The sequence below is a fragment of the Lonchura striata genome, chromosome Z, assembly GCF_050655825.1.
Source record: "Lonchura striata isolate lonStrDom1 chromosome Z, ASM5065582v1, whole genome shotgun sequence".
In the NCBI taxonomy this organism is placed as follows: Eukaryota; Metazoa; Chordata; class Aves; order Passeriformes; family Estrildidae; genus Lonchura; species Lonchura striata.
In genome coordinates this window covers 86,760,850-86,785,425 of record NC_140740.1, presented here as the reverse complement: position 1 = coordinate 86,785,425, position 24,576 = coordinate 86,760,850, and the positions used below count along the sequence as shown (strand labels likewise).

General features: G+C 51.2%; 2 protein-coding genes across 45 annotated transcripts in view; one reads left to right on the top strand and one right to left on the bottom strand.

The window, feature by feature from the left end:
• Window positions 1-12,638, bottom strand: part of LOC146763926 (uncharacterized) — a 76,407-nt gene extending 63,769 nt beyond the window's left edge. Inside the window, exon 1 of the mRNA XM_085566782.1 lies at window positions 11,652-12,638. The gene's annotated coding sequence lies outside the window, so the exon portion shown is untranslated. The remainder of the gene's footprint in view (window positions 1-11,651) is intronic.
• Window positions 12,639-14,446: 1,808 nt separating this feature from the next.
• Window positions 14,447-24,576, top strand: part of LOC110484130 (transcription factor 4) — a 110,257-nt gene continuing 100,127 nt past the window's right edge. For 16 of the 44 annotated variants that reach the window (XR_014951348.1, XR_014951350.1, XR_014951347.1 and 13 more), the window contains exons 1-2: window positions 16,417-17,442; window positions 18,036-18,108. Coding sequence is in view for 35 of the 44 variants with exons in the window: in XM_085566744.1 (XP_085422870.1) it covers window positions 17,164-17,442; window positions 18,036-18,108 (352 nt within the window). In the remaining 9 variants the exon portion in view is untranslated. The other 28 variants (XM_085566756.1, XM_085566760.1, XM_085566748.1 and 25 more) reach the window with 11 other exon arrangements.

Genomic DNA, 24,576 nt, shown 5'->3' with positions numbered 1-24,576 from the left:
GTTTCCCATTCCCCATTCCCCGTTTCCCATTCCCTGTTTCCATTCCTCATTCCCCGTTTCCCCTTTCCCATTTCCCACTTGGGCCCCCCAAATCCTTCCCCGGTGTTATTGTTTGCAAAACGTTGGATAAAATATAAATGATGCTTTCAATTTAAACCAAACCTCACACTGTTCCCAGCTTTAATAACAGTTTTGACAGATGAGATTTCCATCATCTGTTTTTGTCTTTGTCAAGGCTCCTCCAATAAATGCTCTAAACTAACAGATGTGACTATAAAGGCTGAGGCATCAGGAGCTGAGCTTTGTCAAGTGCTACCAGAGATAAATTAATTCCTAGTTGAAGCTTCCACTGAGCACTGGAACATCCCTTTCTCCTGGCTCTGGTGCCTGACCTTGTGCAGGTTTCACAGCCAGAAACAGATCCTGGGAAATCACGACAGGTACAATTCAATTGTATCGGTGACTGGGGCACCAAATGGGGCACCCAGTTTAGCCAGGGAACAAACTGGGAGCCAGAAACCTATTGGAAATCTGATATCCAATAAAAGGGAACCTGGTGGAGTTCACAGCACTTCTAAAATACAGGTGAATTATCTGAGTGCAAAAGCAGGTTTTTGGTGAGACTTTGAGATCTTGCAGCCTGATTTCCTTCCTAACATTCCTGCTCATTCCTGCCCTGTGATCTCTTTATTCCCTTCCCTCACCAACCCCACAGGCACCCCCACATCAGTTCAGGGCCGTTTGGGTGCTCAAGCGTGGGTTTTTTACCAGGAATTAGAATTTCCAGTGGGAGGAGGAATGTACATCCATTGTTTCACCCGTGTCTCCGGATTTTACTCTAATACACAAAATAATAAATAAGACATAATTGGGTCTGGCCTCCTGACTCCCACTCTTGCAAAAGCATGAATAAATGAATTAATCACAGCCACCAGGGTGAGGAGAGCGAAATCCACGGGGGGAAAAAGGGCGGACGGAATAAAGTCCCGATGTCAGAAGAATTCCGCAATAAAGTTATTTCCGAGCATTGGTTTGATGAGTGAAAACTTCAGTAAACCCTTGGAAGAGACGCTCCTGGCAGAGCGCGCCTGTCGGAGGCAGCCCAGGTGGAGCAAGGAGGGATTTCCAGGCAGGACCCCGGAGCGAGCGGAGGGAATTCCCAACCGTGGGGGGTGGGATTCCCAACAGGCACTCAGATTCAGTGTCAGCACTCCCCTGGAGCAGCTCCTGGTGCCTGCAGCTCTCATCCCTCACCGCCGCCCCGGCTCCGACCATCTCTCCAAACTCCGAGCGCCGTTGATTAAATTCCTCCTTCTACGGAGCCATAAATGCCGTAATCTCGATCCCGAGAAGGGCTCTAAAGCTATCCCACAGGATCCTTGTGGTTGGAACTGATGGAACATTAGTGTCAGGGAAGACTATTATTTGAGTCTCAATATAATTAATAAAGCTTTTCTCTCCCCCCCAGGAACGCGCTAAATCTCTGAGTCTTGTTTGCGTTCGGCACAAGATTTCCCTACCTTGCGCGGAAAAGAGGAATACGGAAAAAAAAGATGAAAAAGCCTTTAAATATTTAACAGTCGAAACCCGACATAAATTGGAGATTTGAATAAAAAAATCAGCCCAAGTATATTTGTATGAAACTGGTGAACAGAAGGAATACACATGCTCCGAGGAATAGATTTTATGCCAAACATCAATCAATCCCGGCTCCGAAGCCTATTTATAATACTGTGGGGGTTCTGGACGGTTGCACTTCACACTGGGAGGACCAATCCATGACATTATCTGGTGAACAATTGAAGGCTTTTACAAATAATTAAAACTCTGCTTGGAAATGGGGATCTTGCCGCAGCTTTTGTGGCCACGCACCGGCTCGTGGCGATGGCAGAGTGTAAATAACGAGTAGTTAATGTCGGATTTGCTGCCGGGGCTTTCTTCCTGGTTATTGATCTTTGGGGCACAAGTATGGCTTTACTTCCAGCTTTCCCTTCCCTCTCCCCTCGCCTCCGTGCAGGACAGCGGGGTTAGATGGGATTTTGGGAGGAAATCCCTCGCTGGAAATCCCACAGGGAGCCCAGAGAAGCTGTGGATCCCCGGCAGTGCCCAAGGCCAGCTTGGATGGAGTTTGGAGCACCCTGGGGGAGCGGAAGGTGGCACCCGCTGCTCCCGGTGCAGGAGGCGCTGCCGGTGCTCTCTGCGGAGCGCTGGGTGCTGGGTGGCTGCGTGCGGCGGAGCAGCAGGGGGAGCTCAGACATCCCATTTGGCTCTCTCCAAATGTCATTCCTTAAGACCTTCTGAGCAATTAAACCAAATTTAGCAGGAATCAATCATACAGACACGAGGGTGGGAAATAATGAAGATGGATGTTGTTTAAAGCCTTCCAAGAGTTCCTGCCGGAGCTAGATATCATCCTGAGTAGGATTAGATTATCCAAGTGACCTTAGAGGTGTTTCAAGTGTCCTCCCAAGCCCCACCGGTCCCTTTCCCCCTGCTCTGGTCCTTCTTTTCCAAGGTAAGTCCTTCCCTGGAGCACTGCTGGCATGCCCGGGATGCATGGAGGCAGAGTGGAATCCCTGCCAGAGCAGGAGGAACACTCTGTTCTCCCAGCTCTCTTTCTACAAGCAAAATAAATCTTTGCTTTGAGACCGAAAATCCTGCTCTAAATCCCTCTTCCCAGGTGTGGGGCCAATGTATTTCATTTCCCCTAAAGTTCCCACTGGGATCCACCGGGCTCTGTCCCTCTTCCCAGGAAACAGGTGGGTTTCAAACCTTCTGAAGACACCAAAGTGCTTCTTTGCAAAGTGACTTGCAAAGCAAAAATATGAAAAAAAAAAAAAAAGAGATTTTTTTTTTTTCCCCTATTCCCCAGGGATTTTTGAGCATATGAAGCACAAAAATAATCACAGAAATGACGCAAAGGAAGAAAAAACCCAAGGATTTAGTCGGAGTCAGCAATCCAAAGGCAGCTCCCTGCTGCTGCTGCTTCACCCCCGCGACACAGACTGGATTTAAGGGACTCTTCTGCTGAGCAGCGGCCAAAGCCGAGACCTTCAATCCCCAGGAGCTGCTGGAAGCTGGGCTGAAAACCTGGGGATGAGCGAAGATGACTCCGCCGCGGAAGAGCAATGCTTCTTTTTAATTAGTTACGATACAGAGAGGGAATGACACGTGCAGCAGCACCTTCCTGTGCTCCGAGTGTGTGGATCACACCGTGCCCTGCTCTTCCTGGCCCCTTCTGGAGGAGCTTGGAGCCTCCCAACCCGGAGCAGCCCCCTCGCTGCTCTTGGATACACACAGCCTTGAAAGCCAACACGTGTCTTCCAGATAAACCGGCTAGGTCTGGAATCGTGGGATGTCTGTGTCATCTCCAGCTGTTTCCCTCCTCTGCTGGAGCCTAAAGAAGTAAATATTGAAAGAAAAGCCCCGGGCTGTCCTAAAGCAATCCAGACCCGCTTCTCCCACCTCTGGGAAGACACGTGGAGCATCGTGTAAATCCCCTGGCACCTCGCTGATCTCCTCCCCAAGGCCTGAAATCGGGTTTTGCTCCAGAAATCGCAATTCTCAGCAGGAAGTCTTTAAATGAGTTAAAAAAAGCGCCCCTGGGAGCAGCAAGCAGGACTCGAGTCGGGCTTTGTGACCCAGGCCTGAGCTCAGGATCTGCTGGTGTTTGTGTTTTCCTCCTCCCTCGCTCCTGCCTGTAACCAGGGTGTGCTGGGAGTGCCTGTGCTGGCCGGGATGGGGAGGAAAAGCAGGGCTCGGTGGCCAACCCCCATTTTGGAGAGCGTTTCCCCGCACAGTTCCAGGACATTTTGACATGGGATTTCACTGAGCTTTTGGCTTCAGGTGCACGCTGCACGTTTCCCCCCGGGATTTGGCTGTTTTGTGTTGAGCTGAAACAAAAGTGGCAGAAAATCAGCTGAGCTTCTGAGCTCTCACTGCTGTGGTGGGAAAGGAGGAAACTGGCTTTTCCTTGGAAGGAATGCTGCTGCTCTTCCCTAATTTCTCTAATGACATTTGATATTATGGTGATGAGTGCCTTGGAAAATACATATGATAATCATTATAATCAAGCACATGTGTCTGGAGAGTGTAATAGGTACATTCTATAAATTAGAAAATAAACATGTGTTAAGGAACGACTTTTAATATTAATTTCCATTTTTAGAAAGCTAGGCCCCAGATGCAGCTGGGGATTAAGCAGCCAAAATGGGATTTTCTAGAATCCTGGTATCCCAGAACGGCTTGGGCTGGGAGAGACCTTAAAGCCATCTCATGCCACTGCCTGCCATGGGCAGGGACACCTCCCACCCACTGCAGGGTGGTCCAAGCCCGGCCTCGGACACTGCCAGGGAGGGGAGACATGCCTCAATCCCAAATCCAAATCCACAGCCCAGCTGATGCTCGTTTGATGACTCAGGATGCAAAACATTCCAGTTCCTCAGCCACCTAAACACTGTGAGCAAGGGAAGTATTCCCTGGGTCTGGAATCACTCCAGATCCCTCTGGCACCAGCCCACGCTGCCCTGAAGCTCCAAGCACTCCTCCACAGAGGGATTCAGGCTTGCAAAGGGAAAGGGGTGCCCGAGGAGTGCCAGGCTGGGCAGGGCTGGAAGCAGCCTGCTCTGGTGGAAGGTTGCCCCGCAGAGGCGCCCGCTCCCTTCCAGGCTGCCCCATCCCACAATTCTGAGATCCCGGGCTTTGGAATCAGAGCAGCAACGCTGGAAGGTGCAGAGTGACTCCTGAGAAGCACAACTAACACAGCAGCCAGGCCCTGGGCTTATTCGGCCTCCTGAACCAGGGAATGGAAGCGTTCCCAAAATCCCAGCCCTTGACTGGAGTGCCTCTCCCGTGGAAGCCCTGGAGCCTCTCCCACTGCACAGCCTATTGATTTTAGGAGTCATCAATGGATATTGTGTGTCTATACCATTACCAGGACAAGCAGGAGGTGCACAGAGTCATTTGCCTGCCGAAGCCAGTTGTCCCATGCTGTGCCCTATGGGAAGCCACTGATTCCTACACTTGGAGCAGGGACAATGCAACTTAATCAGAGTGACAGGAAACAGGCAGCAATTACAGTGTGCAGCTACATCTGCTGGGTTCCACTTCACTGAAGGAAGAGTTATCTCAATTTTAATGTACAGCCCTTTTTCATGTTTCATTTAACCTCTGCTGTATTATTAACCACATCAAAATATAACGACGGTCGTTAGGAAAAAACTGAAAACCGAGAACATTTGGGAAAATTTGGACTCTTCCCCTGTTATCTGTAATTTAACGGTCTCGGTTTTACTTCCGTGCCCCATTCCACAGTCTCATTTAATAGATAGGTTTGTTTGTTTTAAATACCAAGTACAGCCCCAATCCTGCTTCCTTCCAAACTCCACAGCAAAACAATTCCCGATGCACCGGAAGCAAGATGTGACCTGCTGATACTCCTTCTCCTTAATTGCCACAGTGGAATGAAGCCTCCTCTCCTTGATATGCTAACCTTGAAAGAGTCTCATTGTTAGGGTTTCCCTGGAAAAGTAATCACTGGGAATTCTTCAGAATCTGAGTGAAACTGGGAGAAGGGGAACAAACCCTGGGCTGGACCAGGTTTCCCTGCGCCTCCTGGGAGCAGGGCTGCGCTCCCACCTTGCACCGGGGAGCTCAGGGATGGAAGGCATACCCCAGCACCGTCCTCATTTCACCACCAGGGACAAAGCATCACTTGGGAGTCGCTGGCATGGCAACAGGGCCAAAACTCCTGGCTGCAGGCTTTGGGGCAGAGAAGGTTCTGGAATCCTAGAATGAATTCTGGAACGGTTCGGGTTGGAAGGGATTTTAAGGATCATTCCTTTCCACCTTTCACTATGCCAGGCTGCTCCAGGCTGGCCTTGGATCACTCAGCAGGAATGAGGTGCAGGAAGCACCGTGCCCGGAGCGGATCACAGGGATGACTTTCCTGCATTTCCCACATGGAGCACATGCAGGAACAGCTCGGCTGCAGGTGAGATGGTGCTGCTGCATGGCTGGGAATGTTCTCCCTTGTTTTAGACCCAGTCCCTGCCAGGATCCGTCCTGCTCCCAGTGCATTTTCTCAAGTGCCAATCTAAAATGCCCTTATCTGAGTGGACTCCCCCCTTCCCTGGAAGTGTCGCAGGCCAGCTTGGACAGGGCTGAGAGCTGCCTGGGATAATGGAAGGGCGTGGAATGGGATGGGATTAAAATCCCTTCCAACCCAAACCATTCCACGAATCCATAACAAACCAATACGATCCCTGTAAGCTGTAACCTAAATAAAACATATACAACAACTCCTGAGCGTGGAGAACAATGAAGAACCCACCCGGAGGGGGTAATCAGCATCTGAGGAGTCTTTAATCTAACAAGGACATCTTCAGTGAAGTTGCAGAAAAAAAGGTGCTGTGCAATTGCCAAACAGCTCCCCGTACTGCGAGGATTCCTCTGAAGCACCGAGTGCTAATTGGAAGGAAGTTGGAAAGCTTTCTGGCAGGATCCTGTAATAAGCTTCATTAGGCCGGGGGCCGGCGCTGCGCTGCATATTAATAAAAGGCAGGGGAGAGAGCCAGTGGCTGGGGAAACTGGGGAGCTTTGGCTGGGATACTGGGAAGGAATTCTTCCCTGGGAGGGTGGGCAGGCCCGGCACAGGGTGCCCAGAGAAGCTGTGGCATCCCTGGCAGTGTCCAAGGCCAGCCTGGACGGGGCTTGGAGCAACCTGGGGTAGTGGGAGGTGGCCCTGGGTGGAAGGAGGTGATCTTTAAGTCCCCCCCAACCCAAGCCAGTGTGGGATTCTATGGAGTGTCTTGCCTGGTTGTATAGGAAACTCTGCTCTGGTGCTGCCCCATCCCCAAGTGCTTACAAAAGGTACAGGTGAGTGAGCGTGTGCCAAAAAAGCACTGAGGGAAACTGAGAAAGGAGCAGCTCAGCTGGAGGTGCTATGATGAAAGCAAAAATGGACATGAGAAATCCCATGTCCCGTAGGATTTTGGGAGTGCAGGGCCTAAAGAGATCGGTGGTTAGGGCTCAAAGACCTGTGAGCGGTGCTTGGAACGGGAGCTCAACGGAGCACAACTAAAAGACTCTTCCTGTTGAGCAAGCCCATGGATTAGATATGAATTATCCTGTTTACATTTCATTTAGTTTGATTTTCTCTCTATTTCCTATTTTCTAAATTAGATAACCCTTGCTTGATTTAAGGTAATTCGCCTTTACTGACTATTACTTAAGGCTAAGCATTTGCAAAGCCATTCCGGGAGAGGAGGAAAATTAAACCATGGAAATTTAGGGTTTAGAGAACAAAAGGAACGCAGGCATGGAAGGGAAGTGATGATGAATGGGGAGCTGGCAACGCCTCAGCCCCAAGAGCTGCTTTTGACCGATGCCACGAGCTTTTCCAGACACTCTGGAGCTTCCTTTGTGCATCCTGTGCTTAAAAATTTGATGAGCCGAGCTCCTCGTGTATTTACCACTAGTACAGCAACGGGGACCCATAAGCAGGAAAATGGAGTTGGATCGTCCCCCCTTTTTCTTTGGGAGAGATTATGGGCTCCGATAATTTAACCGCCTGCTTTTATTTCCACGTTATATTGCAGTTGCATCTGGAAATCGGGAAATTCAGTTTGGAAACCAAAAAGGGGGAGGAGGGAAGAGAGGAGGGAAGTGGGGAAAAACACAAGACGTGGGCAGCAAAGCCTCTCTCTGACACTGCACCCTGAAAACCTCTCCCAGATGAATGTGGGATCTCTTTAGGAGCTGCTAATCTATGCAAAGCAAATTGTTTTGGATTTGCCCAGCCCATCCCTGCCCACCCTGTCATTTGTAACTGCTGCCTGTGGTGACAGAAACTCTTCATCAAGCGCCGGGCTACACACACACACCTCAAACTCATTAGAAGCAGCGAGGGTCGTGAGGATACGACACCAACAAAGCACCTCAGTGGCCTGACCACGTGTGTTTTTCCACGGGACGACCCTCCCCGTGGGTTACTGTGCCTTGCACCGTGCCTCTGCCATGGCAGAACGGGTTGGATCCTTGGGCTGGCCCCACTGGCTGGGCACTGCCTGCTGGGAGGTGCCCTGCTCTGTGCCCAGCACCCCTGTGCTGCCCGAGCTCCCTCCTGTTGGAAATCAGGATGTTCCGCCCCGCACACAGACAAATCCTGCTCAATCCAAATGTCTCTGAGAACAATTTTCGCCTGGAGAATGTTCCTTCATTCCCATCTGTGCAGATCACAGTTTGAAATGCTGCCTGCACTTTCCAAACCCTTGCTTCACCAGAAAAAAATAGCCAGAGCAAACTATAAAAAAAATAGAAACAAGGAAAAATCCCAACCTATGAAGTGAATACGGAATAAAAAACGAGGGAAGGAAGTGCTGAAGCAATCAGTGCTCCTCCATTTGTTTTGCTGACAGACCCAGTGAGCTGTCCCAGTTCCCAAACTGGGGTTTACATGACATGCACACATGCACGGCCCTTGCTAGTGCTCCCTGGCATACCTCGGGAATGCCACTGAGTCCTCCAGTGGAATCCTGTAGCAATGGCTTTCCCAAATCAATCTCGGCGCTGCCTTATATTAATGAACTGTCACAGTTCCCATTGTTTTCCCAGGGCCTTGCAGCTGCATTCCTTCGCAGGTGCTTGGCAGATCCAAGCGAGGCTGGTTTGGGGTTTCGGGAGGGGACCAAGTCCCTCCCTCCAGCGGGTTGCTGGGGAGTTATCCATGCTGGATAACTGCCCCCCCGCCTCACTCCTCTCCCCCCGCAGCCCTCACCTTCCCCGTGCTTCCTGCTGATGCAATTACATCCTCAGGATCCCAGAAGGGCTGGGCTGGAAGGACCTTCGAGCTGCTCTCGCTGCGGCCCGGCTGCTCTGTGCAGGCCGGAGCCCACGGCGGGCACTCCTGCCCATCTGCAGCCCCGCACGCAGAGGCTTTTTCAGGCGGTGACTGAAGCGGAACCAGCCCGAGTGGCCGGAGATGCCAGCTGGAGGCAGCTTAGCTGGGCACGGACTGCAGTTAAGCTCGGGAATGTCGGATGTTTCCCTGAAGCCTCCGATCAGAACCTGGAAAAGCGCATCCTGCACCTTCCCCAGTGCGGCCACGCAGCAGGCGGTGACAGGCGTGGGGCCGTGTCCCTGTCGGGTGGGGACAGACAGGGGGACAGCGCCGTGCCAGCTGAGTGTTCTCATAGACGATTTCATTTAACTCAGTGCCACATCCACGTGTTCCCTGGGACACCCCAGCAATGGGGACTCCCCTCCCACGCAGAAATTCCTCCCGTGTTCGGCCTGGCACAGCCTAAAGCCATTACTTTGAAAAGGAATTTGTTTCCCTCCAAAACATTAAAACCAGTTTGCCATGCAAATTAGCTCAAGTGCTCATGTTTGTTCCAACTAATCAACTTCACCCAGACCTGGAAATGACATAATTGTGTGGCCAGTTCACAGGATTTAAATCCAACCTCAATCTCTTCACTAAGCACAAATACTCGTATTTTTCTGTAAAGTTAGATTATGTCCTAGGCTGCTCCCAGGAAAACAAAGGTTGGAATTTCTGTGGTTTAATACAAGGAGATTAATATGGAAGTGAAACCAATCTACTGTTAGAAAAATAAGCAGAATCAAAATCCATTTAACTGAAACCTGCAGCTCTTTATATTGCAATAATAATACACTTAGAGGAGCAGCTTCCCTAAAAACTGGCCTTGTCACCGATAGCCCTTTATTCTTCCCTCCGTGTTCCTTGTCAAGGAGCTAATTCAGGCAGCTAATTGGGACAATAACTAATCCAGCCACGTATTCCCCCAATTATTTCCTTCTTCATCCCTCTCCTATTCTTATTCCCGTGTATTTTTTACAGCAGCTTTTAATTCAATTATAAGGACGGGACTCAGCCCGAGGGTCCCTCGCCACCAACGGGTCCGGGCTCAATAACAAACAGCAATAACAGAAATAAGATGTGAAACCACATAGAAAAGGATTTATAACAACAACAACAACAACAACACATTTTTGCCGGCACTAGAGAGCCTTCAAAGAACACTCAATAATGTAAAGAATACCGTACGGGGGAATAACTGTGAAATCTCAAAACTCTCCCAGAGGGTCACTCCAAATGATATTCCCAGAGAAGTTGGGATGGCCCAGCCCTGGAAGTGTTCAAGGCTGGGCTGGAAGAGGCTTGGAGCAAGGGATTTGCAGGATCCCCACCCGGCCTTGGGCACCTGGAACCTTCCACCAGCCCAGGTTACTCTGAGCCCCGTCCCGGCATTTTTCCAGATTTCCAAAATAGGAACAATTCCTGCTGAAACCTTGGTAAGAGATTGCCTGATTGTATTTTCTGTATTCCTGTCATCACAACCCATGGATTTCCATAATGACCTACATATGCCCATTACAAAAATTGAAAATACGTGGGAAATCTCTTTGCATCCCCTGCACCTCCTGGCCTTTTCCCAAATCCACTGTTTTCTCCCTAATGGACTGCTGTATTCCATATCCATTAGTACAACCGAAAATGATGACATTTCACTTTAATTGAAATCAAACATCCTCTTTCATTAGGGAATTAGAAAACAAACCAAATTTTAATCGGAATTCAGGCAAATACTGAAGAATATTTCCCCACCTCCGGAAGTACCTTTCCATGGAAATCTGCAGTATTGCTGAGGCAATGAATGAAACATATTCTTTGCAAAGCTGTGCTGGAATCAACGAGTTTACATTCCCCTCAAAGCCAAACTAGCCTCATGTTGACACCATAACAAGGAAGCACAAAGGGAGAAACTGCATGGAAATTACAAGGTTTTTCTTGCTCCCTTTGCCCACTTATTTATTTTTGGGAAGTGGAGAAACAAACACTTTGGTGATGGGGGATTTATCCTATAAAATTTAATAAGTCCAGCTATGTTCCACTTCTGTTTTCTCACAAAACCCAGTGTGGCGGCTCTGGATCTTATGGATTCTTTCATGGCATCGCCTACTGCAGGCCCATAACGTTAACAGACTAATTTTCACAATCACCAGGCACTCAGGGAATGGTTTGGGATTTTTAGGATTGTCCAGTTCCATCCCCCTTGACCACTTGTCCGTGCCTTATCCTGTCCAGCCTTGGGTATTTCCAGGGAAGGGAGTCCTATAAAATTACTCGAGTCTGCTTCCTGTGAATGCTGAGGTGGCCAAAGGCTCCCCTGCTCAGCCAATTGTCCACGTGGGATTCCTGTGGCAGGCTGAAAGCAGGACATACGGGGCCAGTACGAAATCCAGAGATTAAAGCTGGGAAATGAATAATACCAGGGCTGGGGTGGCAGTTGGGTGAGTCCTTTCCTACTTAATTTCCAAATACAACCTCACAGCCCATCACCATCAACCAAATCCGTCCGTAATTTGAAGCAGCATCCCTGGAAGTGTTCAAAGCTGGGCTGGATGGGGCTTGGACCATCCTGATCCAGTGACAGACCCTTGCAAGCCAAACCATTCCATGATTTTCTATCATTCCCCCCTTTCCTCATTCCTTCTTTTAGTTTCATTTCCACCACTTTGCTCATGCACCAGCCCCACTGCGGGCTCAGCACCTCCCCAAAAAAAAAAAAAAAAACCCAAAAAAATAAAAACCAAACAAAACTGAAAAAGGAATAATTGAAACCTACCTCTTTCCTGGGCGCGATCCCGGCTGGGGCGCTGGAAAGCCTCCCAGAGTTCGCTGATGCTGAGGCAGGGCCTGCAGGCCTCGCGGCGCCTCAGCAGCGTGGCCAGGCCGAGGGCGAAGGAGGGAAACTGCGCCGGGCCTCAGGGGAGGTCGCTGGGCCCGAGCCCCGAGGAGCCGGCCCCTCTGGGCGGAGCGGGTGAGCTCCCTCACGGAGGAGTGCTGGGAATCCCCTCATGGCTGCATGGGGTGAGCTCCCTCCGGGCGGGATGGCGGAATCTCCCTCAGGGCGGGATGGCGCGAGCCCCCTCAGGATGGGATGGCCGAGCTCCCTCAGGGCGGGATGGCGGAATCTCCCTCAGGATGGGATGGCCGAGCTCCCTCAGGGCGGGATGGCCGAGCTCCCTCAGGGCGGGATGGCGGGAGCTCCCTCAGGAAGAGAGGCACGAACTCCCTCAGGGCGCGATGGCGGAGGCTCCCTCAGGGCGGGATGGCGGAATCTCCCTCACGATGGAGTGGCGCGAGCTCCCTCAGGGCGGGAGTGGCGCGAGCCCGCTAACGGCCGAATGGCGCGAGCCGCTAACGGCCACTCGCGAGCCCCCTCAGGGCGGGAGTGGCGCGAGCTCCCTCACGATGGGATGGCCGAGCTCCCTCAGGATGGGATGGCCGAGCTCCCTCAGGATGGGATGGCCGAGCTCCCTCAGGGCCGGATGGCGCGAGCTCCCTCACGATGGGATGGCCGAGCTCCCTCAGGGCCGGATGGCCGAGCTCCCTCACGGCGGGATGGCCGAGCTCCCTCAGGGCCGGATGGCGCGAGCTCCCTCACGGCGGGATGGCCGAGCTCCCTCAGGGCCGGATGGCGCGAGCTCCCTCAGGGCGGGAGTGGCGCGAGCTCCCTCACGATGGAGTGGCGCGAGCCCGCTAACGGCCGAATGGCGCGAGCCGCTAACGGCCACTCGCGAGCCCCCTCAGGGCGGGAGTGGCGCGAGCTCCCTCAGGGCCGGATGGCGCGAGCTCCCTCAGGATGGGATGGCCGAGCTCCCTCAGGGCGGGAGTGGCGCGAGCTCCCTCACGATGGAGTGGCGCGAGCCGCTAACGGCCACTCGCGAGCCCCCTCAGGGCAGCCTGGCGCGAGCTCCCTCAGGAAGAGAGGCACGAGCTCCCTCATGGTGCCAGCCCCTTCATGGGGATGAGGTGTGAGCTCCCTCATGGTGCCAGCCCCTTCATGGTGCCTGTCCCTTCATGGTGCCAGCCCCTCATGGGGATGAGCTGTGAGCTCCCTCATGGTGCCAGCCCCTTCATGGTGCCAGCCCCTCATGGGGATGAGCTGTGAGCTCCCTCAGACCCCCCACAGGATCAGCTGAGGACCAGGAGCACGAGAAGCCCTTGGAGGATCTATGGGAGCTGAAACCCCCTCACGGGAGTCTGTTCATGGCAGAGGGTCATGAAACCCATATGGAGCCTGCAGGACCTGAAGAAGCCCTCAGGTAACTGCTGAGGCGGCTGTAACAAGTTGTCTGATGATGGTTTGAGGGCAAGTGAAATCCTTCACAGCGTTTGCAGAGTGCTGAAAGCCCTCATGGTTCTGCTGAGGGGTCTGAAACCTCTCAGGGGTTTGCTGAGGGGTCTGAGACCTCTCACGGGTTTGCTGAGGGGTCTGAGACCTCTCAGGGGTTTGCTGAAGGGTCTGAAACCCTTCGAGCGTGGTCTAAAGGGCCTGAAAGCCCTCATGGTGTTTGCTTGAGGGCTCTGAAGCCCTTCACGGGTCTGCTGAGGAGGCTGGAAGCCATCCTAGGTCATGCAGAGGGTGCTGGAGCCCCTCATGGGTGTGCTGGGGGTGCTGAGAGCCCTCCCAGGTGTGCTGGTGGTGCTGGAGCTTTTTGTGGGTGTGCTGAGGGTGCTGGAGCTTTTCATGGGTGTGCTGGGGGTGCTGGAACCTCTCATGGGTGTGCTGGGGGTGCTGGAACCTCTCATGGGTGTGCTGGTGGTGCTGGAACCTCTCATGGGTGTGCTGGGGTGCTGGAACCTCTCATGGGTGTGCTGAGGGTGCTGGAACCTCTCATGGGTGTGCTGAGGGTGCTGGGAGCTTTTCATGGGTGTGCTGGGGGTGCTGGAACCTCTCATGGGTGTGCTGGGGGTGCTGGAACCTCTCATGGGTGTGCTGAGGGTGCTGGAACCTCCATTGTTTTTCTGAGGGTGTTGGAGCTTTTCATGGATGTGCTGAGAGCCCTCCTGGACGTGCTGGGGTTGCTGGAGCCCCTCCCGGGTGTACCAGAGCCCTGCCGGGTGCCCTGGAGCCGCTCCCGGGTGCCCCGGAGCCCCTCCCGGGTGCCCCGGAGCCCTCCCGGGTGTGCTGGAGCCCCTCCCGGGTGCCCCGGAGCCCCTCCCGGGTGTACCAGAGCCCTCCCGGGTGCCCCGGAGCCCTCCCGGGTGCCCCGGAGCCCTGCCGGGTGTATCAGAGCCCCTCCCGGGTGTATCAGAGCCCCTCCCGGGTGCCCCGGAGCCCTGCCGGGTGTATCAGAGCCCCTCCCGGGTGTATCAGAGCCCCTCCCGGGTGCCCCGGAGCCCTGCCGGGTGCCGCCGCCGGGCGGAGCCGCTCTCGGGGCGGCGGGCAGCGCTGCCCCCCGGGCCCGGCGCGGAACGCGGCGAAGGGCCGGCCGGCTCCCTCCATCTTGTGGGCCCCGCCGCGCCGTCCCGCCCGCTTCCTCCCGCCCTCCTCCTCCTCCTCCTCCTCCTCCTCCTCCTCCTCGTCATTGTCTGCGAGCGGCGCTTATAAGGCGGCGGGCATTGCCCGGATGTGAGCGGCGGGCGATGCGGCTGCCCGGGCGGGATGCGATCGGCCGCGGCTCGCCGGGGGAGGCCGCGCTGCTGAGCCGGACGAGGCGGCGGGCGCTGCTCTAAACTTGGACCAAGTTGGGCAACGGGCGGCCCCGCGCTCCCCCGAGGGGGGGGAGTCGCCTGGGTTTGTTTATTTTTTTTTTCGGGATTTGGGTTTTTTTGGTTTTTGGTTTTTTTTGGGTTTTTTTTTAAGGGAGGACAAGGAAAAGGGGGTAAGTCCCCGAGAGCCGCGGCGCTGCGAGCCTCGTCACCATGTGTCTGTAAAAACAATAGGGCAAAAAGTTGTCGGACCTTCTTTTTATTTTTTTTTCTTGGTTTTGAATTTTTTTAATTTTTAAAATCTAATTTATATTATTTTTTGTGGCCGGTGGCCGGGCCCCCCAAATCCCAACAAAGCCAGGTGTAGTGTGCCTGTAAAGCTGTGGAATAACCTGGAGCAGGACTGACACTTTCCCTACTTTTTGGTGGTTTTGGAAGGTCACACACGTGTGAGACAATAAAGCACTTTGGCAGAAGATTCCTCTTTTTATTTTGATTATTTTTATTCCGTTTTTTTTTTCTTTTTTTTTTTTTCCCTTGGAATATTGTGAACATATTTGTGGCCATTTAAGGTAAAGTTCCAATTTGCTGTTAGACTAACTTGTCTGTGTTTTTTCTTTTTTCTTTTTTTTTTTTTTTTGCTTTCATTTTTATTTTTTGATTGAAATTGTCGATCCCGATATGTTATTTTAAAAAAAAGAAAAGAAAAGAAAGTGCAAGTTCCGGGCTGTGTAAATCTATACATTGTATATACATTGCATAGATACGATGTAACTACACGTGCGGGAGATACACCAAGGTGCAGACTCGGGCACTCGCCGCTGTATTTCCTGCCGGAAAATGAACTCCGAGCAGTTCTTTTTAGCGGCCTGCGAGAGGAAAATACGGAATAAAAGTGGCAGAGGGGATGAGAGAAGGGGAAGGGGGGTGGGCTTTGCAAAGTTTGGGATCGAGACCGAAACAAAGCAAGATTAGAGCTAAAAAAAAATATATTAAAAAAAAATAATAAAAAGACGAATAATAATCCAAAGGAGGGGAAAAAAAAAAGGAATTGTTCCTTTCGGCCAAGCGGCCGCGTCACGCGCGGCCCCGTTATAAAGGTGGAAGAATCATGGTCCAAAAGTGCTGCGGGAGCTCCGCGCCCCTTCTTCCCTCTTCCCTTCCCCGCCCGGCTCCCCTCCTCCGGCTCTGCCTGCTCACCACAGGCCCGAGCCGCTCCTGCTGCTCGGCGGCTTCCTTTCCATCCATCCCCCCCTCCATCCTCTCCAAAAATTAGGAATCGGGGCTAATTGTCCCCCCCCACACCCGCTCCGGAACATACACTCTCGCCGTGGTTTTATTTATTTTTTTCCTCCTCGCTCTTTGCCTCCGAACGCTACTTGGCGTGGAAGAAGGAGAAAGGGAAAAAGTTGGGAGCGGATGGCTGTAGTTTCTTCGCTGGGATCCTCATTCATTCCTCGCTGAACCTCCTGTTGCATAAATGATGCTCCGGGAGCGAGGCTTTGCCTTTTTTTGTCTCCTCCGCATTTGGGTTTAAGAGTGGATGTTCTCGGGTTTGGCTCGCCTCTTTGGAAATACAATATCGCTTTTTTTTTTTTTTTTCCTCTTGTTGTTGTGTTTTTGGTTTTTTGTTGGGTTGTTTTTGGTTTTTTTTTTTGCTGCCCCTCCATCTTTTTTTCCCCTCCCTTCTTCTTCTCAACCACCCACTCCCCGACCCCCCTTGAAAAAGCAAAATCCGACTGTGTTTCCTGCAAGGCTCGGGATTTCTGATTGCGGTTATTTCCATGTTTCTAGGTTTGTGTGATTTTGCTAAAATGCATCACCAACAGCGAATGGCTGCCTTAGGGACGGACAAAGAACTGAGTGATTTACTGGATTTCAGTGCGGTAAGAAACAACGGTGGAAATTAGCAACAGCTGTAAAAAAAAAAAAATTCTAGCTGCTCTGTTAACAAAAAAAAAAATCCAGCCAAAAAAAACCCTAAAGCAACAAAACCAACCCCAAACTGTGCTCTAAGTACATTGGGCAATTTTTAATCAGCAGCTAGAGGCATGGTAAATATTTTTTTTGCTTTAAAAAAAAAAAAAAAAATCCAAACTGAGTATTTTTAGTCTTTCTGATTGTGCGTGATGGGAGATGCAGGCGCGTTCGCAGCTTGGTTTCATGTCTCGGACGGCTCACATAATTCCTGCCAAAAGAAACGCCCTGAAAACTGACCATTTCTCATCATTCCATCATACCGATATTGCACTTTTATTGTGCTTTCGATTTTCAAGCCTTGTTGGCACGTGAACTCATTAATTGCTAATGACTCGCTGATATTCTCCTTTCGGTTCTTCCCTTGTTTCGATTTTGGCACATGGAAAGTGCAAAGAAATCCACGACCGTCTCAGTTTAAAGTTTTCCCTGAAATCTCCTAGGGCTTCTGCTGGCATTTAAACCGCTCCCAGCTTCTCCTACCCCGCCCTAGCCAGGATTTTGGGAGCGATTTGCGAAGGAAAAGAGGGATTTTTGTCCCCCTGGGCCGCTTTGGAGGCCGAACGTTGCGCCGGACGCGTGCACTTGTCTAGTTTTGTCAGGCTCCCCCTCCCCCTCCAGCCCCTTCCTTCCTCTCCCCATCCCCTCCCTTCCCCCCCAATATGTCAGGAATATCTCTCTATCCACTTAGTTATTTATTTTGGGGAAGAGCTTTTGCTGGGAGAGGCAGGTCTGCTCCTAAAGCCCAGCAAGCCCCCCCCTCCCCTTTCCCCTGCGTGCTCCAGGCTGCTGCTGCTGCTCCAGCCTCGGCTTCTGAGGGATGGCTTGGGGAAGTTTGGCCAGGAATCGTAGCCTGCGGCAGCTTCGCAGCCCCCTCTCTGCTTGTCGGTGCACTTTTCCCATTTGTTCCTTGGCTTTTTGCAGGCTCTGACTCAGGGAAGGTGCGTATTATCCACTAGACACGTCGGAGAAGGGAGAAACCAATTAGGGTCGAAATAAATGCTGGGAAGAGAGAGAGGGAAGTGCGAGAGGGAGGGAGAAGGGGGCGAGGAGCGAGCCTGGCTTCCAATTGCTCGGTGGGAGAGACGGAATGAGAATTTAGGGCAGGTGGCACTTTGCTTTATTATTATTTGGGTTCCCACATGCCAGGCAAATCCTGGAGAGGGATGGAAATGGACGTTGCTACGCCGATGACCAAGGTTGCGCCCCCGTCCCAACTTTTTCCGCTTTTGTCGGCGGGGGAGAGGGGGAGCGAACCCCGCTTCCCAGGCTGGAGAACGCGGCTCAAAGGCTCCGAGGGCAGATTGTTTGGGAAGCTAATGAGCCTGAGAAAAGCGGGGACGCCGCTGCCGAGGGGCGCTGGGGGGGCCCGCGAGGAATCTGCACAGGGGCTGTGGGGGCTGACGGTTCGAGGTGGGGGGAGAGCAACTCCTAAGGAATGTGCCAGCAACTTCGGACTGCCACTGCACTCGGGAACCGCTTGTTTTGCACTAGTAATGCCTCTTTGTTTTTTTTTTTTTTGGTTTTTTTTTAGATGTTTTCACCTCCTGTGAGCAGCGGGAAAAATGGACCAACTTCCTTGGCAAGTGGACATTTTACTGGCTCAAGTACGTACCGTTTTTTTGTTCCATCCGTAGCGAAACGTTGGGATTTATTTATCCGTAGGCATTACCTTTGTTGTGGTGCTTTAATCTCTTGCGGGGAGCAGATTCGTTCGGATTGCGGCGGAATTATTCCTAAGCGCCGGTTATTCTGATTTTTGGTATTATTATTATTTTTATTATTGTTATTTCCACGAGCCTGGGAGGTTTATAGAGCGTTGCCGCACATTTCTGATTTTTTAAAAAACCCCTGGACTTCTCCTCTGTTTAATCATTGCTTAAAATTGTTCTAGTTTTACAGTAGATTTATCTTTTCCTTTTAGCGATTTGAGCCCTGGAGAATTTTTTATTTCCAATTCCAAAGCCTCTCTTTGTCTGTCGGGGACGATAGTCAAAACCTCTTGTGTGCAAATTAATTTTGTGCATTAGAATTGAAGCAGAATCGAGGCTGTTGCAGTTAAATAAATAAAACAAGTATCCGAGAATAAACACCGGGAAAAAAAGTCTTTAGGATTAGACAGGGCCGCTTGCTGATGGAATATTTTTTGGGAATTAAAATCTTCTCTTGCTGCTTAAAGGCAGGGCATTTTGTTTTTAAACACGAGAGTGTTTTGGAAGACTTTCCTGAAATTTAGGCGGACAGTTTGTTCCTTTGGCTGTGGTAGGGCTGCCGGGCATCTCCCGCGCTCCCCAAAAACAGGAGCGGGATGACAAAAGCAGCCTCAGAGCTTGTGTGGACAGTAATTGTCTGGCAACTCAAGTTTCTAGAAGGGCTTTTATGTGCCTGACAAATGAGAGCTCCCAAAGATCCCTGGAGCACGTTTCCTGGCTTTTCAGTGCCTCGATGGACAGGTAGGGAGCTCTCCATTCCCAGACCACTCCACGTGCCAGCACGCCGGCCGGCGTATTCCTGCCCGCTCCTGCTCCGTGGGGGCACTTTGGGCAAGGCTTCCTGGCAAGCCACAGAGGAAGCCCTCCTTGCAGAGAGCTCCATACCTGCTACTTGCAGGTTTTCTCATGCAGGGCACCTCTTCATTCAGCATTTTATTGAATGCACCGGGACATCATTTAGCTTTTTATTTCCAGGGCGGGAGTTCGGCTCGGAAGTTTGGTCAGGTTTTTTTTCGGATCGCTCTCCATTTTATGCCTTTTATTCTATTTAAACTTTCAGAATAACAGCCTGGGTTTGTTTTGTCTTCGCAAACTTGCTTATATTGCGAGCTAGCAACTTGGAGAATTTTGCTGTTGGGCTGAGCTAACTTTCCAAATATGAGCTCTAGGTTTGAATCCCAGTTTTTGTCCTTTTCTGACATAATTTTTGAAGCGATGAGGCCGGATCTAGAATCTCCACTCTATTTGTTTTCGCTGGAGAGGAGCGCAGAGTGGTTGTGCCAGACAAATCAATTTGTCATGCTCAGAGCCCAGTCCATGCAGCAACCACCACTTGGGCTGACAGCAAACGACTCCAGAGTTATATTTAATAACTGCTCCTAAACCTCATCTCCGGAGTCGTTGGGATCAGGAGGACAAACCGGAGCAGGGAGCGATTAAATTGCGTTTTGTTGTCCTGCAAGCTGAAGGAATCGCAGGGGTTTTGACGCATCCTCACGTAGCCGGGAGGATGATTTAATGAGCTGCAGGAAGTTAGGAATAAAGAGATAAAGACCACTTAAAACAACACCTGAACTCTGCCAGGGACAGAATTCCAAGAGAATTCCCTGACGCGCCGGTGGCTGGTGCTGAGGATGCGGGAAAGGCTTGGTGGAGCGGCGGGCACCGCGCGTTGGCGGCTCTGTGCACAATGGCACCAAAGGCTGTCTCTGGAAGGGAAAACCAAGGCAATTTCCCACTTGCAATATCCATGGCTGGCTTATCACACAGGCAATCCTGCAGCGAGCTCGTGGTGCTTCCCAAAAAGTTGGGGGTTCATTCCCCCCGCTGCTCCCGGGCAGAGGGAGGGTGGACATGTGGCCTGAGGATGGTGTTGGTGGCTATTGTTTGCCCGGGCAGGGATGTGAGGAGCCTGGGAAATTGGGATTGGAGCTGAGAATACCTGGATGCTGCTCCAAGAGATGCTTTCTGTGGCACGCTTAAAGGCAGCTCCATGAATAATAGCAGACATAGGCTGTTATTCTAATTATGCAGATTGCTAACGGGGAATTGCAGTGAGCGGGCTGGGTCCTGCTTTTCCACCTGGAAGTTCTCCCTCTGAAGTTTGAGCTGACCTTTAAATATTCCTCTTTAAAAACAAATTTACTGAGATTCTCTGCGTTAACCCCGAACTTCTCTTACAGAGGGGAGAGAACAGAGATTAAAATAAAAGCCAGGCGCCTCAAAGTAATCCCAAGCAGGGAAGTGAAACTAAGCGGACTTTAGGAAGTGTGGGAATAATTCCTGCTTAAAGTCATCCCCGTGGCTTTTCCCCAGCTAATCCGTGATGCCGTGTTGTGATTTGCGACCTGCGAGGGAAAAGAAAGTAAAGCCCCGTTCCCTTTGAATCCTGAATTCCACAAACATGGCTTCTCCCCGTGTTCCAAAAGTGGGGAGGGAGAAAGGAATGTAACCTGAGCTCCAGCCCTGACATTCCCAGGGAGCATTTTTCACATGAAAGGCTTTTGTCAGCCCAGGAAAGGACCAGGAGTTTCTGTTTGATGTTTGCAGGTGTTCGGCACAGGGCACTGAACCAAGGCTGCAGCCTCTGACCTGCACTGGGAGAACTGGGGGAGACTGGGAGGCATTGGGAAGCAAACTCCCCTGGAGTTCCCTCCAATTTAGATCGTATTTAGAAAGTGATTTAATAGCTGTTACTTCAATTGAACAATGCACATTCATCGGGCTGAGGTGGGGGGTTGCTTTTGATTTTTCCTGCTTTGTTTGCCCTTTTTTTAGGACAGTTGCCAAAAAAAAAAAATTCATTTTCTCGCATCTACTAAAATTTTGGGAGGAGTTTGCAATCGCTTCCATAGTAAATTTATCTGAAATTTATCCTCATTTAAGTGTGTGGCACTATAAAACGAAGAGATGATGGCTGGGGATCGGATTTTGAAGCAGCTTTTCCCCCAAGAATTCCCTGGGTCTGTCACATTTGACATATTTCAGTTTTTTATCTGCTAATCAAAGCCCACATCTTCCTGGTTCCGTTCAATTTCTGCTCCTTCTATTTAAAGGCTGGAATTTTACCTCCGTTTGGGAGCATCTGTTCTGGATTGCCCACTCTGTAGCTGTTTGAATAGCGTGTGGGTGGGAGCAGAATCAGAGAAAAGCGGAATTTTTATCATTGGCCATTCTCGTGGCCCAGAAAAAAGGGAAAAAATCTCCACTCTTTGCCTGACCAAATCAAGCAAAGTCCCTTTAAAGGATTTAAATCCTCGCTTTTCATTTTGCCATTAGTTTGATTAGGGCTTGGCCTGCATTAGAGCAACAAATTAATACATCTCTAACGAGGGAATTACAAATCCAGCACAGTTTAAATTCCTTGGTTTTTTATTTGGGATGTTCAGCGAGGAAATGATAATGAATATTGTGGGGGTTTTTTTAAGTACAGTCTGGTTTTGGAGTGTGGCCCGGTGGGAAAGCTGCAGGATTTTGTTATTTATTGTTTGAGCATCAAAAACCTGGAATGAGATGGAGGTTTTTTGGGGAAGATGTTTTGGAGCTGCTCAGGTGAGGCACACCTGGGATGCCTGCACGGATCCCGCTGCTCTCCGTAGGAACAGCGCCAGTGCCAGGGAGGATTTGGGAAGTGGAGGATTGGGATGTGTGTGGGGCTTGTCGTGCAGAAATGCCACCGAAAAAGAATAAACAGAGAGGGAACAAAACCTATGAGGGAGATTTTGGAATGAAACCCTGCTTGAAAAAGGAAGCAGTGCAGCAGGTCTGGAGCTGCCGTGGTTCCACGAGTGGAACCCCCGTCCACGAAGGGGAGCCCCATTTCTCAGGGCCAGAAAAGAAGGAGAAGGGTGCTGGAGTTTGGGTGTTGGCCGGGCCTGCGTGCCCCCGCGCTGCCACCTTTGCCAGGCAGCATTCCAGGGGCTCTGCAGCCCGCCTGGATCGTGTTCCTCCTGCCTTTCCCTGCTGAAAACCCCTCAGCTCCGCAAAAGCGGCTCCTTCCCTATTTTCCGTGCCTAATGTTTCGTAATTATGATGAAGGAGAAGAGGAATGCTGTTACCTCCCATCCTCGCAGCTATGTTTACTCGGCATCCTCCTCCCCTCCCAGCCCTGCCCCAGCCACTTCCGCGGGGGCAGCTCAAAAGCCACGCTCTGGGATTTGGGAACGGCCCGAGCCAGCCCCGGAGCACGCTTGGAGAGGAGCGGGATACGAGTTCCAGAGCAGAAATCCTGACTCCTACTCGCAGCAGCAAACGCAGCGTGGCCCGCAAAGGGCATTCCTGCCATCCCTCAGGTGCTCCAGTCTGGGAGCCGTGGGCCTGTGCTGGTAATTAAACAAACAAACCCCCTCAGCCGTTCCCTGAATATGGACACGGGGCTTTTTAGGTGCTTTTTGCCATCCTCTTTCCGTGCTACCTCTGGAATATATTTAATAATTCAGAATTCCCCGTCGGAACGACTGAACCGCTCCGGGCCCGCGAGCAGCCAAATGTCACTCGGTTGCGGGGACACTGCCTGCCCTTGCCAAGTTCAGCAGGAAGGGGAATGATGGTTCCCATTATTCCCTGGATCTCAGCGATCTGGGAAGAAAGTGCATCTGTGAAACCATGCAACTTAGGCCTGGCTCGGAGTTCAGTGGGAGTACAGGGCTCGCTCGGGGAAAAAACATGGGAGGTGCGATTTGGCTTCTTCCCCTTGGGTTTGTACTGGTGCCACTCCCAAATTCAGATGGATTTGTGTCCGAGGCAAAAGTGGCTTCTGTGGCCTGAATTCCCAAATAGGCACAAATAACTCTGGGAACACCACATTTTCATCTTTCACCACTTATTTTTTTTTTTGCGAATGCAAAAATAAAGTGATTGAAAATTTTTTTAAATCTCCCCCCCCCCCCCCAAATTATTTAAAGGGATTTTGGTCATTATTTGGATATTTTCCTTACGTAGGAAGTCAAAGGATTTAAGCTCCTTCTTTTGGATCCCGGGGATGATGTGAAGAAGCTGCTTGAAGTTTTTTTGAGATCAGCAAATCTCTTGTAGTATTGTAACAGGGAAGAACTTAAATAGCACAGGAACAACTAAACAATGCACATATAGAATGGAATTAAGTTATGGAAGTTTATGCTGTTAATTGCTGAAATCTCTCTGGAATCTTGGAGCACTAAAAGCTGTCCTATAAACAGTTTTGCTTTGAGCTTCGAATGATTCCTTTAGCTTTTTTTTTCCTTCATCTGCTCTGATAAACAAAGTCATTTTGGAAGCTCAAACATTTACTCCTCATGGTAAACTTCTCGTAGGTGGAAATCTGGGGTTCTGCACAGTCCAGGAGAAAGGGAGGGCCCTGTGGTTTTCTGGGGCTGATCCTGCTGAGATTTAACTCGGCCCCGATCAGCCAACAAGAGCTCTGCAGTCTTACAAGGAGCACTTATGGCTTAAAGGCCTTTTCCCAAAATGTTCCCGGAGAGCAGGGAGAAAAGCTGGAATAACCCGGGAATGTTCCATAGGATGTAGCACAGAAAATGAATAGACATGGAATAGGCTGTGCCATCTGCCAGTGGCTACTCCGTGGAGTTCCTGCTGCACCTCGGCAGCCAGGAGGGATGACAGCGCTTCATCCCGCTCCCTGGAATAATTGAATTTGTTGTTATTTATCGGGAAAAGTCCTCGCCAAATCTCCTCCCGCACCTGATGCCGCCCCTCAGTCGGTGGCAATGAGATGTGAAGGGGCCACCACTGATTTTTGGTTGTCTGGGAGGTGCTCAAAATTCACCTCTGTGTCTTTTAGAGGTTTCCAGTCCAGAAATTTAGGCACAAATTCCTGGGCTGGTAACACTCGCCTGCTAAATTTTCACCTCTGAGCTGTTTGCAGGGAAAACCTCCTGGCAAAGCGGTGGGCTGGAATGCCCAAATTATTAATTAATTTTCAAATTTCTTTTTAAAGGCTGTTGTAGAATTTCTTTTCCTAGCGAACTCTGTTAGGAAAAGCCTGGAGAGAGGTTGGAGCATTAATTCTTTCCTCTGAGGTAAACGCTAGGCAGGCAGCTGGAAAAATGGGATAATTTGGGTGGATTCGGGTGCAGTGTCGGTGCGAGAGCTTTGTGGCCGTCGCCGCATCTTGCGAGACTACTCGTGGTAGTAATGCCAGTAGTAGCTGCGTGGCATTGTTGCCTGTGCTGGTGCACACGCTGGAGCAGCGCTGGGGGCTGTGGAGCCGGCCGATGCTCTGAGCCCGGCCTCGGCGCCGGGCACGGCCGGGCACTGTCGTTGGCACGGCGCTGAGCCTGGCACGGGGCCGCGGCGGCTCCCGGGAGAGGGGCCGCGGCTCCAACGCGGCAGGTGCCACGCGGGATGCAGGCGGCATTCCTGGCA